Source organism: Phyllostomus discolor, chromosome 5 (assembly GCF_004126475.2).
Source record: "Phyllostomus discolor isolate MPI-MPIP mPhyDis1 chromosome 5, mPhyDis1.pri.v3, whole genome shotgun sequence".
In the NCBI taxonomy this organism is placed as follows: Eukaryota; Metazoa; Chordata; class Mammalia; order Chiroptera; family Phyllostomidae; genus Phyllostomus; species Phyllostomus discolor.
In genome coordinates, this window is record NC_040907.2 from 45,475,333 (window position 1) to 45,493,214 (window position 17,882).

Sequence of the window (17,882 nt, forward strand, 5' to 3'; positions counted from 1 at the left end):
TGTAAATGGCCATACATCACTGAACATTCATAGTTACCAGGGAACTATAAATTAAAACCAAATTGATAACCCTGCAGATGCACCAGAAATAAAATAGAATATAGGATAAAACAATATTAATAAAATTAAAATGTAAAGTACAATAAAATTTGATGATAGCAAGTGTTAGAGAAGGAAATGGAGCAACTGAAATTCTCAGTCACTACTGATGGGAGTGAATTGAACTAACTGTATTGGAAAACTGATTGTTTCTACCAAAATTGAAGCTATAAATATACTACGATACAGTAATTTAACACCTATTTATATACTAAACAGAAATGAAAACATGTTTGTACCAAAAGTCATGTGAAAATGTTTATAGGATCATTACTTGTGATAGCCAAAAGCTAAAAATAACACCAATATCTATCAACAATTGGAATAGACAAACTATGATATATTCATATAACAATATTATACAAGATTAAAAGCAACAAACTACTGCTAGATGAATTTTAGAGTTAATTCTTTAGCAAGTGGTTCTTATATATCAGTGACAAACAAAATTCTTTAAAAGAAAAGTTAATTCTTTTGCGTCTAAAGACACAAAAATACATATTATATGATTTCTATAAAGTTCAAAAAGAGGCTAACTAATGTATGGTGATATAATTCAGAATAGTAGGTAGAGGCACAAAGAAGGCTGTTCAGCAGTGTTCCTCTATCTATTGGGTTGGCCAAAAAGTCTGTATCAGGGCTTTTTCCATTAAATAAAAGACACATTTTTCATTTTCACCAATAATTTTATTGATTTGGGTATTCTGAGCAAGCCATCAATCTCCCACTATTGGTTTCTAGCGGGCAGAGGCCAGGGGTGCTGCTAAACATCTTCCAGTGCTTATGCAGCACAGAAAAATTTGGCCAGAATGTCAATAGAATCGCTTTTAACAAGTTCAATCAGTCACAGCACCTTCTCCATACAATGTACAAATCTTTTTTTGTCTTTCAGTTGCATTTTTACCATTCTTGAAATAATAAAGCATAATATGCCAAAAATATGTTGCATATCTTCTTCCATCTTCATGTTAAAATGGCTGCACAAAAATTCACCACTGTTGGTAAGTTTTTTTAAATGCATGCTGATATGTCAGCTGTCACAACACAATCTAACAAAATTGTTTTAAATGAAGTTAAAGATAACTAACTACTGCTGGAACCAGCATACAGAAAAAATGCAACAGACTTTCTGGGCAACCCAATATAGCTTAATCAGGATGTTGGTTACATAACTTAGCTAAGTATGCAAAAATTATTGATGGTATATACTTTCTGCCTGTTGCTAAGTGTAAATAAAAGTTTATAAAGAAAAGATCATTGAAGTTCTTATATACCAGTGATGAACAAAATGAAATTCTGTATATAATTTGAAATTAAATAACTTTAATATCATTTACAATAGGATCAGAATTATCAAATTAACAGGAAGATATGAAAGGAAAAAACCTAAAAACATGGAGAAATATACCATGTTCACTGATTTAAATACTCAATAGTTTAAAGATGTTAGGTGTTCACAGCTGCCATCACTCTCTAACACCAGTGCCTCCTCCAGCTCACCAAGCACCAGCCAAAGGAGAAGGAGAGTAAGTAAAGAGATCTCTATACCATGGCTTGTACAAAGCAGATTACCCACAGATCAACCAGTGGTAGAGCACTGAGGAAGCAACTGGCTGCAAAAGCCGCTTGCAAGAGTGCGCCCTCTACCAGAGGGGTGAAGAAACCTCATCGTTACAAGCCTGGCACTATGACATTGTGTGAAATTAGATGTTATCAGAAGTCCACTGAACTTCTGGTTCACAAACTTCTCTTCCAGCACCTGGTGAAAGAAATTGCTCAGGACTTCAAAACAGACATGCGCTTCCAGAGTGCAGCTATTGGTACTTTGTAGGAGGCAAGTGTTTGGCCTTTTTGAAGACACCAACCTGTGTGCTATCTGTGCCAAACGTGTAACAATTATGCCAAAAGACATCCAGCTACCACACTGCATACGTGGAGAACGTGCCTAAGAATGTACTATGATGGGAAACATTTCATTCTTTACAAAAATTCTCGGACTTCCGGCAAGATGGAGGCATAAGTGGACGCACTGTACCTCCACGCACAACGAAGATTAGAACAACAATTTAGAGGCAGAATAACACCCAGAACTGACACAGAATTTATCTGAATGGAAGTCAAACAGCCAAGAAGTTGAAGAAGACCCGTTCATCCAGACCGGTACGAGGGGCGGAGAGGAGCAGCTAGGCACAGGTAGTGGCGCACGGAGAACAGGGTGAATTAGGCACATAAGGCAACCAGGAGCACATAAAGCATCTGGGGCACGCAAGATTGCAGTGGGTGGACCCTGAGTATGCAAGCGGCAGCTGGCGGACCCAGTGAGGCAGCAATTGTGGACCAGGGCAGAGTGCACAACCCAGGATCCCAGAGAAGGGACTGAGGTCCCAGGAGAACAGAGCTACCTCCATTGTTCCCTCCTGCCCCCGCCCCCGCCCCCACATACAACATCACAATCTAGCGACTGGGGTGCCCAGCCCTGGTGAACACCTAAGGCTATGCCCCTCACTGTAACAGATGCGACAGAGACCAAAAAAAAAAAAGAGAGAGAGAGAGAGAGATATGTCTCAAACAGAAGAACAGATCAATGCCCCAGGACTCATCCTTTTGAGTGACCAAGAAATAGCCAACCTATCAGATACACAGTTCAAAACACCGGTCATCAAGAAACTCACAGAATTGGTTGATTTTGAGTACAAATTAGATGAGAAAATGCAGGTTACCATAAAAGAGATGAAGGAAGATGCACGGAGAACCAATAGTGGTGGGAAGGAAACTGGGACTCAATACAATAGAGTGGACCAGAAGGAAGAAAAAAAAAAACCAATCAGGAAAGAATGGAGAAATAAGAATTCAAAAAAACGAGGAGAAGCTTAGGAACCTCCAGGACATCTTTAAACGTTCCAACATCCGAATTATAGGGGTACCAGAAGGGAAAGAGGAAAAGCAACAGATTGAACACATATTTGAACAAATAATAATGGAGAACGTCGCCATTCTGGCAAAGGAAATAGACTTCCAAGAAATCAAGGAAGCTTAGAGAGCCCCAAAGAAGTTGGACCCAAGAAGAAACACTCCAAGGCACATCATAATTACATTAGCCACGGTAAAAATGAAGGAGAGAATCCTACAAGCAGCAAGAGATAAGGGGACAGTCACCTACAAAGGAGTTCCCATCAGACTGTCAGCTGATTTCTCAAAAGAGACCTTACAGGCAAGAAGGGGCTGGAAAGAAGTATTCCAAGTCATGAAAGACAAGGACCTACATCCCAGATTACTCTATCCAGCAAAGTTTTCATTTAGAGTGGAAGGGCACATAAAATGCTTCTCAGATAAGGTCAAGTTAAAGGAGTTCATCATCACCAAGCCCTGATTTTATGAAATGTTAATGAGACTTATCTAAGAAAAGAAGATAAAGAAAAAACATGTATAGTAAAAGGACAGCAAACTCACAATTATGAACAACCACACCTAAAGCAAAACCAAAGAAACTAAGCAAACAACTAGAACAGGAACAGAACCACAGAAATGGCGGTCACATGGAGGGTTAGCAACAGGGGAGTGGAAGGAGGAGAGAGGGGGAAAAGGTACAGAGAATAAGTAGCATAGATTATAGGTTGAAAATAGATAGAGGGAGGGTAAGAATAGTATGGGAAAAGTAGAAGCTAAAGAACTTATAAGTATGACACATGGACATGACTAAAGGGAGTCATATGGGTGGGAGAGGGTGTATGGGTGGAGGGGAGTGAAGGGGGGAAAATGGGACAACTGTAATAGCATAATCAATAAAATATATTAAAACAATTCTCTTCTTCCTGTTACTAGTAGTTCTGAACATTAGATATTTCTTTTTCCATGCGGTCAAAAGGTACCCCCTGATTGCAAGTAGAAAACAGGGGACAGAAATCAGGTAATGGCACTTTTTCCATTTTTTGTGTGTGTGAATTTTTTTTAATATAAATGTGGGAAAATAAAGCATTAATGCAAGTCAAAGTGTTTCAGTGAACATGTTTCAAGCAGTTCAACTTTATAACAATATAAATAAATTTTTCTGGACAAGGCCAGTATTTGGATTTTTTTAAACAAGTAAATTTCTTACTGATGGCAACTAAATAGTGTTTGTAGCATTTTCATCGTATAGTAGATTCCATCCATTCACTATACTTTTCTGACTAAGTTGTCCTACGTGCAAGTGTTTTTAATGTCTGTCTTCTGTGTTGTTCCTGTAAGTTTGCTGTTAAATTACATTAAACTATTAAAAAAAAATGTCAGCCTTCCCAAATTGATCTGTATATATTTAATGCAATCCCAGTCAACATTCTAGCAAGAAATGACAAATAGAGCAGTGGAACAAAAAAAGACTCCAGAGAAACAACCTCACATAACAAAGGAGACTTTGTAAAAGTAATGGGGGGAAAAAATCTTTTCAAAAATAGTGTTCTGTCATTTGGTTATTCATATTTGGGGAAAAGGAAAACGATTAATGTTCATCTCTACCTCATTGCAAACACAAAGTTCAATTTCATATAGACGATAGGCCTATGTGTGAAAGCTAAAATAATTCCTCTTACAAGGGATAAAGAGAATTATGTTTTAACTTTGAGTGAAGCAAAAAAATTATATACAAAATACAAAATACTGTAGCCATAAAGAGGAAGATTGATCAATTAGACCATGTAAAACTACAATTTTGGTTCATCAAAAATAACATTCTGGCCCTGGCTGGCGTAGCTCAGTGGATTGAGTTTGGGCTGCGAACCAAAGTGTTGCAGGTTCAATTCCCAGTCAGGGCACATGCCTGGGTTGCAGGCCACAGCCCCCAGCAACCACACATTGATGTTTCTGTTTCTCTCTCTCTCTCTCTCTCTCTCTCTCTCTCTCCCCCTTCCCTCTCTAAAAATAAATAAATAAAATCTTAAAAAAAGAAGATTATACTTAAAAAAATAAAATTCTAGAAGAAAGCACAGAGTGGCAAAAAATGTGAGGAATAAAAATAACCAACAACAAACTAACATCCAGAATATATTAAGAATTCCTAGAAATCGCCCTGGCATAGCTCAGTGGATTGAGCGCGGGCTGCAAACCAAAGCATCGCAGGTTCGATTCCCAGTCAGGGCACATGCCTGGGTTGCAGGCCATGACCCCCAGCAACTGCACATTGATGTTTCTCTCTCTCTTCCTTTCTCCCTCCCTTCCCTCTCTAAAAATAAGTACATAAAATCTAAAAAAAAAAAAAAAAGAAAGAAAAGAAATACTTTTTAAAAGTATTTATATAAAAAAAAAGAATTCCTACAAATCAATAATACAAAAGTCAAAACAACCCAATAAAAATATGGGCAAATGATTTCAACAGGCATTTCACAAAAAAGAATATCCAGTGACCAATAAGCATATAAAGATGGACAAATCAGTACTATCAGGGGAAAGGCAAATTATAAACAATGAATACCAGAAGGACTATAATTAGGAAAACTGACAAATACCAGTTTGGTAAGAGTATAAAAGGGTTGAATCATTATGGGAAACTGTTTGATGTATTTATGTTAAACATAACATCTACACCAGCAATTTTCAACTTGTATGCTATAAGAATTTTTAAAACATGCAACACCTGACTATTTAGTCAGAGAAACTGTCCTCTTTTCCCTTAGGTTGTCAAATAAAAAAATGACAACAGCCAACACAATAGCCATCCGATGTGAATGTCCTGTCTTGAACCATAAATATATATATAGGTCATATAACAGAGCTACATCTTACTGGACACATCACCTAATAAGGTTGCATGTGACTGGTTAATTCTTAGTACCAGAAATCCTTATATAAAGTATAGGCACATAATTTTTTTTAAAAGTTACTTTAGACCAAAAAGAGTAGATAATTACTATTACTAGTATTATTGTTATTTTGTAAATCAATCAGAATTATATCTTCTGGGGGGCACATTGGCAAAACTATATTTTTTGGTGTGCCAAAGAATTTTAGTTATTAGTTTATGTTTGCCATGAGATGAAAAAGGTTTAAAATCACTGCCTTAAGTAGCTTAGAAATGTTCAAATTTTAGGGCTTGTGATCTTTATTCTTACTTGATTGACAGTCAAATCATAATGCTCCATAACCTCAATGATTTAGATTTTCATATTTACCAGTATATAATTTAGGAACTCAGTAATAAAATTATGGTATAGCTCCTGTGATGGTTAATTTTATAGGTCAATTTGGCTAGGCTACAATGCCCAGTTGTTTGATCAAATAGCAGACTAAATGTTGCTGTGAAGGCATTTTTTTAGAGGTGATTAACATTTAAATCAGTAGACTCAGAGGGAGAGCACATTGCCCTCAAGATGGGGGTGGGCTTGTCCAATTAATTGAAGGCCACAGAGTGAAGACTTTGGTTTCTCAATAAAGGCATTCTCAAGACTACTTACCTGAGTTCCTGGTATGCTGTCCTACAGAATTCAAAGTCAAGACTACAACACCAACTCTTACTTGAATTTCCAGCCAGCCAGACTGTCCTACAAATTTCAGACTTGTCGGCCCCCATAATTACATGACTCAATTCCTTCCTCTGTGTGTGTGTCTGTGTGTGTGCACTCCACCAGTTTAGTTTCTATGGAGAACCCTGACTAATATAACCCCTAACTCAACAAAAAATTTGGTAGTACCTATAGTGTTCGTTAAGGAATATTAAGATGAAAAAATAAGTAAAGGTAAAATCTGTGTCCGTGAAAAGCTGCCACATCGATAGGAAACAAGTCTACATGTACTAACAAACAAATATATTTAAAATTATTCTCACCTTTATTACAAGAAAAACATCTTGGGAAGGATAAGTGATAGAGAAAATAGCCGATCTTGCCAGGGTAGTAATGGCAGCAGGTGGCACGTGTGGACGTAACAATCCTTTCATCTGCTCAGAATTAAGGTCAAAATAAAAGTTTTCTGAAATCTAAAAAATACAATCATATATTATATTTTTTAATCTGCACATTTAGAAAAACTCACAGAAGTCATACATACCCAATCTTAAGTTATTACAGATTTTAAAACACATACTATAACATTGTTTGTCATATATTTCACTGACCAATTTTTACATGTCTAAATCAAAGCAAAAAAAAAATGTACAAACTATTTGGGAAATATAATATAATAAACACAGTCTAAAGAAGCATATCTCAAACTCTTTTGATCAGAAATGTAACTTCTAATCATACCAAAAAATTATTATTGAGATGAATTACCCCAAGATTTCTTTTAAAAATTACATGAATAATATCTCAGCAGTTCTGTTTTTGTTTTTTATTTAATCTTTATTGTATCTTTTTCCATAACCATTTAGTCCCTTTACACCTGCCTTCACCCAGCAGTCACCACACTGCTGTCCACGCAGCAAACATAAGTTGCTGTAGCAGAGTTCCACTGCAGGAAACCATATTTTGACAGCAGATGTCACTGAAACCAAGTCAAGTTTCTGCTACGCCTTAGGGTTAGAATGTTAAGAAATGTTGTGATGAGACAGCCTTCTATAAACTCTGATGATAAAACTAAGGGCAGGATTTAAGGCAGAATATTTAAAATATACATAAATGATCTGTTGCCTAGTGAGAAACTGAAAATTATGTCAACAAAAACTCACTGTCATTGTCATTCTTATTTTTTACAGATTGTCTAAAATGCATTTCTTGTAGTATCTTTTCCAGTTCTTAAATTAAAAGAAAGTTGCTTCTGCTACATGCTTTTGGAACTCATTCAATGAAATAAAAACTAGGTATCAACTAAATTATTTCACAGGAAGAAAATATTTAACAAGTCTTAAATTAAATTACCATTTTCCTTTTTAAAAGATCCATGTTTAGTAATTCTCATAAAAATTGTAATTTGTTTTATAAAACAACTTAAGAAACAAGCCAGTCAGAAAAAGACAAATAACATATGATCTCATTCATATGTGGAATTTAATGAACAAAATAAACTCACAAAGTAAAACCAGAGGCATGGATACATGGAACAGAGGGAAGTGGGATAGGAGGGACTGGAAGAAATTAGCCTAAGAACATGAGGTCTGTCCGGAATGTATCCAGCCATATAGTATGAAAAATAAAGGCTTTTCCTGAAAAAGATACAAGATACCAGAAACACTGTACGTAGTACAATGACAGCTCAGTTCCCTTCAAAGTAGGCACCTTGGGACCTCATACAGTTCTCCCAATCGCCATCAGCTGCTCAGTTGTATTTTCCTGAGTCTCACTGACAGTCTGAAATCTCTTCCCTTTCTAAGATGACTTTAGTTTTGGGAAAAGTCAGAAGTTTCAGGGTGCCAAACCTGGGCTGTAGGGGAGGGGCGGAGTCACATGAGCGATTTAATGTTTCACCAAAAACAGCCCCTACAAGAGACATGCTGTGTGAGCGGGCACGCTGTGGTGATAAAGCGTCAATCACCAGTTGCCCATAGCTACGACTTTGTGAATCATCCGAATAGTTTCCATAGAGGAACATTTAAGCTTATCCCAAAGTCTGATGCAGACTCGTTGATCTGCTTGCGCAGTCATTTTGAATGTAAGGGCCACACAGTACACATGCTTATTCAACAGCATCTACCATCCCCACTGACTAGTACAGTGAAGTCATCATTGTTCACACAAGTGCATTCCAGTCCACTTTCCTTGGCTGCCAGCTTACAACAATGTCATGCAAACTGTTAGCTATATTACCAATGGCTCAATTTTTTTCTAGACAGACCTCATGTATGCATATATACATAGCCCACAGACACAGACAACAAGTAGTTAAGGCACAGTAGGGGAGGCAGGGGCTGGATGGAGGGAGGCAAAGAGGGGGAAAATAGTGGACATTTGTAATAGTGTGAACAATAAAAAAATAAAATAAAAAATTTACAATCAGGTTTCTGAAACCTACGATTCTGACAAAAGATTAAGTTTAAATCATATAATCTTACCTTTTTCTTTTCCTTGACATCATATAAAGCCAAACTTGCAAAAATGGGTTCAATTTCAATCTCAAACCTTTAGTAAGAAAAAGAATGAAGCAGTTTTAAAATAAATATAAAACATGATTGGAGAGAAATTCTCATTCCCAAAACAATCTCAATATCTTGTACTTTTCTAATCTGTGCTATACCATCTATGCTACCCCATCTTCCTGAAACACCATCTTTCAGGCATATCTTTCGCTATTTACAGCAACCATTACCTACTGTATACCTACTGTGTTTCTCTAGCTACAAGTAATCGCTACCCAAAAACTCATGACATTTTAACTACTTCTGACACTAAGTACTTTCTAACCTATAATTTTGTTATTTATGTATGTGGACATGTTACATTTTAAACTTTTAAAGTAAAGACCTAATGTTTTCTTTTTCAGGTTATAAATCACCTATTAAATGTAAAAACTTTAGCAGATACATAAAAATACCAAAAAAATAGAAGCACCCAAAATTCCACCACATGGAGAGAACCATAATCAACAGTTTAATGCCCATCCATCCAGACTTTTTTCTATCCATCCAGACTGTGAATAAATGTACTTGTTAAATAGACTTTTTTTAAACAAAGAATGTCACTGTCTACATATTTTGTAGTCTGCTTTTTTAACTTAGTATTTTATGGATATACTTCTATGACATAAATATTAATCTCATCCTTTAAATGCTGGCATAATAATTTTCATGACTTATTTTAAAATTCTAGGATTCAATGAGATCTCTAATTGACTTCCACAAACAATAACTTACATTCAGTAAATATTTGTGGAATGAAACAAAACACAGTATGAGGTTAACTAAGATGCTAGAATGATGGTTTTGTTCAGCCAAGGACTCGTTTGCATCCTCTTGCAATGCCTAGAGACATTTTTGGTTATCATTACTGCAGGGTTATTACTGGTATTTATTGAGCAGTAGCCAAGGATGTGGCTAACTATTCTGCATTGTTAGGAGAGCCCCAGAAAACAAATAATTATCCAGACAAAATTGTCAATAATCTCATTTTTATATCACAAACAACATATTTTCATCAGGTTAAGAGTTTAATAAAAGGCCATTTATAAAGATTTGGACATAATTTAGGGAAAACAATTACAGAGACTGCTATTCCCTGGAAATAGCAATAGCAGCAAGTCATTTCCATCCCTTGACCTAAGGGAGAATGTGCAAGTGGTAACCAAAACATAGAAAAACACCTGTATGGAGAGCCCTTCACAAAAACTGTGGCCCTGGGGACAGGGAAGCAAGCAATCGACATGACCTAGCTGGGAATGAGTTAAGAAAAATAAATATCCCAACCTGATCTCACTCTCTTCCACCCTCTGACTTTCCTGCTGATGCTTTTCTTAGCAGACCCACCCACAAGCCAGAAGAATAGGGATCTTGGTGATACTGCCTACATAAGTCAGCCTCTACTCCACATCCTCTGTAACACTTGATAATGCCAGACTTTTTGATTTTCCAGTCCTTTTTTTATATACCAAATCCGGTAGGTAAGCAGTATCTTATTAGATTTTTAACATGCATCCTTCCGTGTTTAATGGCCACCTGGATATCCCCTTTTGGTCTACTTTTCTATTAATTGTTTGACCTTTTCTTCGTTGTTTTATACTTCTTTATGTATTCTGGTTATGAGCACTTTGTCAAGTGTATGTGTTGGAAATTTCTCCCTCTGTTGGTGAAGGGGTAGAGAAAGGGAGACAGAAAGAAAAAAAGAGAGAATGGGGGTGGTGGGGGAGAGAGAGAGAAACATCACACACAGACAAACAGAATCAGATATTAGACTGTCCAGCCAACTTACTGAAAAGATTAGCCCTTCCCCACTGTCTACAATGCCACTTTTATGGTAAATCGAAAATCCATAAACATGCATGTTTACTTCTAGCTCTATTCCATTGGTCTATTTGTGTAATTGTATACCAATGTTATAATGTCTTAATTATGTAGCTTCATAAAGTGTTCATATCTGGTTGCTTTTTGTAAAGTTCTTCAAAACCATCCTGCCTCCTTTTGGCCCTTTGCATTTTCATATAAATTTTAGATGCAACTAAAAATAAGCAAAAAAATGAGTCAAAGGTAACAGAAATGTTAATTCCAATTATCCTCTGAACCTTCAAGGTGCATGCCTTACTTCATCCCTAGCTAGACCTGACTTTCTCATGTATGTGGGGCCCCTATACCTATGTATGTTACATAAATCTGGTTATTTTCTCTTGTTAATATGTCTCATGCCTATTTGATTATTAGACTAGAAGAAAGAACCTTGAGGGTAGAGGAGAGTTTGTTCCTCTCCCACATAACTTTGCCTGGGTGGGGTTTCCCTGAATGTCTAGACAGACAGTCTTCTAAACATTAGAAACAATTTTCTCACAGAGGATAAGGGAAGGCTATTCTTGGAGAACAAAATGTAAGAGAAATTATTTCAAAAATCATTTCATTTCTATAATTAACTAAAACTTTCTGAAATTGCAATGTGAACAAGTTCTTCCTTATCCTAAACCTAGATTTTTCTTATCATAGATTAATCAGATATATATAATTCTTAAATCAGAATTTTTAATAAGAGCTGAACAAACTAAAGCTAAAGAATATAAAGTGATGTGAAAAAATCATTCTATATTGTATTTGTCTAAGAAAGAAATAGTAAACCTATAGCTTTATTAGTTAAGAAGGTCATAAGTAAAACCACAATAAGATACCACTTCACATCACGCTCAATAGGATGGCTACGATAAAAAAGACCAACAATAGCCCTGGCTGGTATGGCTCAGTGGACTGAGTGTCGGCCTGCAAACCAAAGGATTATGGGTTCAATTTCCAGCCAGGGCACAAGCCTGGGTTGTGGGCCAGGTTACCAGTAGGAGGCACACGAAAGGCAACCACATGTTGTTTCTCTCCCTCTCTTTCTCCCTCCCTTCCTCTCTGTCTAAAAATAAATAAATAAAATCTTTAAAAAAACAGACAGACAATAAAAAGTGTTGGTGAGAACATGGTGAAATTAAAAGGCTTGTACTTGATGGTGGGAATGTAAAATTGTACAGCTGTTTTGGAAAATAGTCTGACAGTTCCTCCAAAATTTAAACATAGACTTACCATATCAACCACCATTCCAATCCTAGGTATATACCCAAGAGAAATGAAATATATATACATATAAAAACTTGTATATAAATGTCCTATCAAGATGATTCATAATAGCTTAAAAAATGGAAACAACCCAAATGGTCAAGAACTGACAGATGGATAAACAAAATGTGGTATATCCGTCCATTAGAATATTACCTCACCATAAAAAGAAATGAAGTACTGATACATGCTACAACATACATAAACTTTGAAAGCATTATACTAAGAGAAAGAAGGCAGACAAAAAGATGCCCACGTTATGTGACTCTGTTTTTGGAAAATGACAAGAAGAAAATCTATATAGACAAAAAACAGACTGGTGATTGCCTAGGGCTGGAGGAATTGGGGAAAACAAAGTAACTACAAATGGCTATGAATTTCTTCTGGGGATGATGAAAATGTTCTAAAATTTCGATGATAACTGCATAAATATGTGAACATACTAAAATCCTCTGAATTGTACACTGGGTGAATTTACAAGTGAACTATATATGAGTATACCCTGGGTGAACTGCATAATATGTAAATTATAACTCAACGCTGTTATTTTTCAAGTGAAAAAAACCCAAATGTTCACCAAAATAGATTAACAAAATGTGATATATACATGTTAGAGTATTATGCAGTCATAAAGGAATGAAGTACTGCTATATGCTGCAATATAGATGAACCTTGAAAACATTCTGCTATGTGAAAGAAGCTAGAAACAGAGGGACACATACTGTATAACTCCATTTTATGAATTACGCAGAAACGGTAATCTCATAGAAATAGAAGGCAAATTAGTGGTTGTTGGGGACAGAGAGAATGGGGAATGACTGCCAACTGGTATTTTAATGAACTGAATTGTGTTTCTACCACCACCACCAAATTCATATGTTGAAGCCCTAACTCCCAATGTGACTATATTTAGAGATAGGGCCTTTAAGGAGGTAATTAAGGTTAAATAATATCATAAGGGTGAAGCCCCCTAACTCAATAGGACTGGTGTCTTTATAAAAAGAAGTGACACCACAGATGGCTCTCTCTCCTTGCAGGATCAAAGCAAAGGACATTTGAGGGAACAGCAAGAAGATGGCCATCTGCAAGCCAGGGAAACAGGCCTCACCAAAAACCAATCCTACCAGCACTTGATCTTCACAGTCTCCAAAACCATAAGAAAATAAAAACCTGTCGTTTAAGCCCCTCAGTATTGGTATTTTGTTATGAAAACCTGAGCAGACTACTAACAGTTACGGAGTTTCTTCCTAAGGTGATGAATATGTTCTAGAATTAGATAGTAGTGATAATTGCTTAACTATGAATGTACTAAAAACCACCAACCTGGTTACTTTAAAAGGGTGAAATTTATGACAAGGAAATTATATAAAAAGTTGTTCTTATGGAGGAATAGGTAGATGCACCACACCTCCACGCACAACCAAGATTAGAACAACAACAATTTAGAGCCAGAATAACACCCAGAACTGACAGAGGATTTATCTGAATGGAAGTCCGACAGCCAAGAAGTTGAAGTAGACCCGTTCATCCAGACCAGTACGAGGGGCAGAGAGGACAAGCTGGGCGGGCGCAGGTCGGCGGCACGCAGAGGTCGGGGAGAACTTGGCAGGAACTCGGCGCATAAGGCATCCTGGGCACGCAAGATCACAGCGGTGGACCCTGAGTACACAAGCAGCGGCTGGCGGACCCAGTGAGGCGGCGATTGTGGACCAGGGCAGAGCTCGCAACCCAGGATCCCAGGAAGGGACTGAAATCCCAGGAGAATGGAACCACTGCCATTGTTCCCTCCCGCCCCCGCCCCGGCCCCCACATATAACGTCACAATCTAGGGACTGGGGTGCCCAGCCCCGGTGAACACCTAAGGCTCTGCCCCTCACCATAACAAGAGCAACCAGACCAGAAAAAAAAGAAAAAAAAAGGAGAGACAGGGAGAGACATGTTTCCAACAGAAGAACAGATCAGTCCCCCAGGACTCATCTTTTTGAGTGACCAAGAAATAGCCAATCTATCAGATGCACAGTTCAAAACACTGGTGATCAGGAAGCTCACAGAATTGGTTGATTTTGGGTACAAATTAGATGAAAAGATACAGGTTACCATAAGAGAGATGAAGGAAGATATACGGAGGAGAGCCAATAGTGAAGGGAAGGAAACTGGGTCTCAAAACAATACAGTGGACCAGAAGGAAGATAGAAACAACCAAACAGGAAAGAATGGAGAAATAAGAATTCAAAAAAACGAGGAGAAGCTTAGGAACCTCCAGGACATCTTTAAACGTTCCAACTTCCGAATTATAGGGGTACCAGAAGGGGAAGAGGAAAAGCAACAGATTGAACACGTATTTGAACAAATAATAATGGAGAACTTTCCCAATCTGGCAAAAGAAATAGTCTTCCAAGAAATCAAGGAAGCTCAGAGAGCCCCAAAGAAGTTGGGCCCAAGAAGAAACACACCAAGGCACATCATAATTACATTAGCCAAGGTAAAAATGAAGGAGAGAATCCTACAAGCAGCAAGAGATAAGGGGACAATCACCTACAAAGGAGTTCCCATCAGACTGTCAGCTGATTTCTCAAAAGAGACCTTACAGGCAAGAAGGGGCTGGAAAGAAGTATTCCAAGTCATGAAAGACAAGGATCTACATCCCAGATTACTCTATCCAGCAAAGCTATCATTTAGAATGGAAGGGCAGATAAAGTGCTTTTCAGATAAGGTCAAGTTAAAGGAGTTCATCATCACCAAGCCCTTATTTTATGAAATGCTAAAGGGACTTATCTAAGAAAAGAAGATAAAGAAAAAACATGTATAGTAAAAGGACAGCAAACTCACAATTATGAACAACCACACCTAAAGCAAAACCAAAAGAAACTAAGCAAACAACTAGAACAGGAACAGAACCACAGAAATGGCGGTCACATGGAGGGTTAGCAACAGGGGGGTGGGAGGAGAAGAGAGGCGGAAAAGGTACAGAGAATAAGTAGCATAGAATGTAGGGTGAAAATAGATAGGGGGAGGGTAAGAATAGTATGGGAAAAGTAGAAGCTAAAGAACTCATAAGTATGACACATGGACATGAACTAAAGGGGGGGGAGATGTGGGTGAGAGAGGGTGTACAGTGTGGAGGGGAGTGAAGGGGGGAAAATGGGACAACTGTAATAGCATAATCAATAAAATATATATTTTTTTAAAAAGTTGTTCTTAAAAAAAGATTATGAACAGGTGTCCAGATATTCGAAAGACCCAATACACTAAATCCAAAGGTTTCTGGATAAGTCTAATTAAATATACAAAGCCTTAGCTTTCAAAGGGAGAAAATTGCGCATGTTATCTACTCATAGAAGTGGTTTGTACTGATGAGTTGCTTCTTTCAAAACAGCTCTATGGATTGAAACTTCTTTTTTCATAAGTCAGAACTGATAACTAACTAACGAATAATATTAACATAATAGAATGAAAAGAACATAGCTTGTTTTTCAGTTACTGGTTGCACAATGATGAGCATGCCAGTTAAACTCTGCTAATGCTTTTGAACCCTAGTTTTCTCATTTGTAAATGAAGAAAATAATATCTACCTAATAGAATTACTCTGAAGACAGCATGAAACAAAATAAGAGAAAGCACTCAGTGAAGCAGAATATAAATGTGAATATACATTTAAATTTTTTAAAGAAGAAAAAAAAACATATACTTCAAAATCTTTTTTAAAAAGTCTATCATGTAATATGTACAATCAATTCTTTAAGGAAAAAATTACTTTGTCTTTATATCCCCTAAGCCAAGAATAGTACCTACTACTAGAGAATGGTGTTTCAGTGAACTTTTTTTTTTCCCAGGTTATAAGACTAACTGTACAGCTGTGGCAAAAAGTCATCATCACCATCATCATCACCTGTGAGCCAAAAATGCTCTAAAGCTCAGATTCACAGGAACAATGCTTCTCAAAAGAACACATGAAACAAAAGGATACAATAAACAAAATAAATACTCACTTGAGTGATAAACATTTTACAAGAAGTCTTTGACCAAAATGTTCTTTGGGCACATCAGGAACACTAAGTCGTTCTATTGGTTCTTCCTACAAATTGACAAGCAACACCAAAATGAACATGCTTATCATATTTCAACCCTTTACATCTCTTTAAGAAGTCATTTTATTAATTTAATACTTTTAGCTTTTACAAGTGAACATACAATAGAATGACCTACTTATCCTCAAACAGAAGTCATTAGATCATAAGTAAGTGTGCTAAATTCACAGAAGTTATTCATTAAGGATAAATTTGTTAGAATAAAAAGTATATTTTATTTACAAAAAATATAGCTTTGTTTCAGTTAAATTTCATTTCCTATTATTATAATAATATATACAATTCATACTTCTAAAATACCTATTTCATAATTATCTGTGTGTATATTCCCAAATAACTATACCTCATCTGGTGATGGATGCAAAGCAAAGAGCTCTTTGTGACGGTTTGATTTCCTTTGGTCATCATTCTGACGGTCTATTTCTTCATTTGGAGTTCGATCAAGTAAATTGGGAAGCAGAGCATCAGGAAGAGAATTTTTCAAGTCAAAAATACTGCAGGCCCAGCTACCCCTTGGAGTATCGTCTATTGACATGGAACGTCTTTTAAGATCATCCTGTTATGCAAAACATTAAAAAATAAGTATATTAATAAATGAATAAAACATAAACTATTTTAAAATAACACTTATAGTCATTTAAAAATAAAAATATTACTTGCTCATCCTGGTAGTTGCTGCCATCTGGAGCTTCATCAGATTCAAAGACCTGTTTTGGCAAACCTTTTTGCCTTTCTTTCTGTTTATCTAATGTATTGGGATTAAATCCTGTTCCCAGTTTATGATACCTATTCAAAATAAAACAAATAAATAAATATTAATTTTTGAACTTTACTTTTTCATCACTAATAACAAGCTAAATATTCTCTGCATTATTTCTTTACATAATAAAGGTATATTCTAGCAGTTTTGAGTGTGCTTAACATCTAACCAGAGGTTTAAGAAAACTTCCACTCAAAATTCTTTTAATCCAACTACAGAGCAGATTATGAGTTTCCAGACGTAATTCGCATTCTCCTTCTTTTTATGACAACCACGTATACATAATTTAAAGTTAGGTGGAATCTAATGAACAAACTGAATTAACAAACAAAATAGAGAGAGACTCATAGATAGAGACAAGGGGGAAGTAGGGAGGACCAGGGATAGAGGGATTATGAGAAAAAAGAAAAACAAAAGAAAAAGAATTTATGGACAACGGTGTGGTGGCTGGGGTGGGGGGTGGCAGGTGGAAGAGAGTATAAGGGGGACAAATAGTGATAAAAAATAAAATAAATTAAAAATGACAAATTATAAAAATAAAGTTGTTTTTTCAGTTCATAGAATAGATCAGTAAAAGGAAAGGATGGAAAGCCATGTCAAAGAACAAAATGTTAGAGTAGAAAATATACATTGCATTCATAACAATATAAAATTTTAAAAGGCAAAAAATAGACATAAAAACACTGAATCTTAAAATTTCAAAGAGCCCAAGTATTTTTGCTACATCTCTCAGGTAACTTAACCAACCTAAAGCTGCACACTTTTAAAATAAAAAGGTCAGGATCTACATCACTGTATACATATA

General features: G+C 36.4%; 1 protein-coding gene across 9 annotated transcripts in view; it reads right to left on the reverse strand.

The window, feature by feature from the left end:
- DOCK7 (dedicator of cytokinesis 7) overlaps positions 1 to 17,882 on the reverse strand; it is a 213,865-nt gene that overhangs the window by 161,859 nt on the left and 34,124 nt on the right. For all 9 annotated transcript variants that reach the window (XM_036026204.1, XM_036026202.1, XM_036026207.1 and 6 more), the window contains exons 5-9: positions 16,974 to 17,103; positions 16,661 to 16,873; positions 16,219 to 16,304; positions 9,056 to 9,122; positions 6,896 to 7,045 (exon numbers count right to left, since the gene is read on the reverse strand). In XM_036026204.1, the coding sequence (XP_035882097.1) occupies positions 6,896 to 7,045; positions 9,056 to 9,122; positions 16,219 to 16,304; positions 16,661 to 16,873; positions 16,974 to 17,103 (646 nt within the window). The remainder of the gene's footprint in view (positions 1 to 6,895; positions 7,046 to 9,055; positions 9,123 to 16,218; positions 16,305 to 16,660; positions 16,874 to 16,973; positions 17,104 to 17,882) is intronic.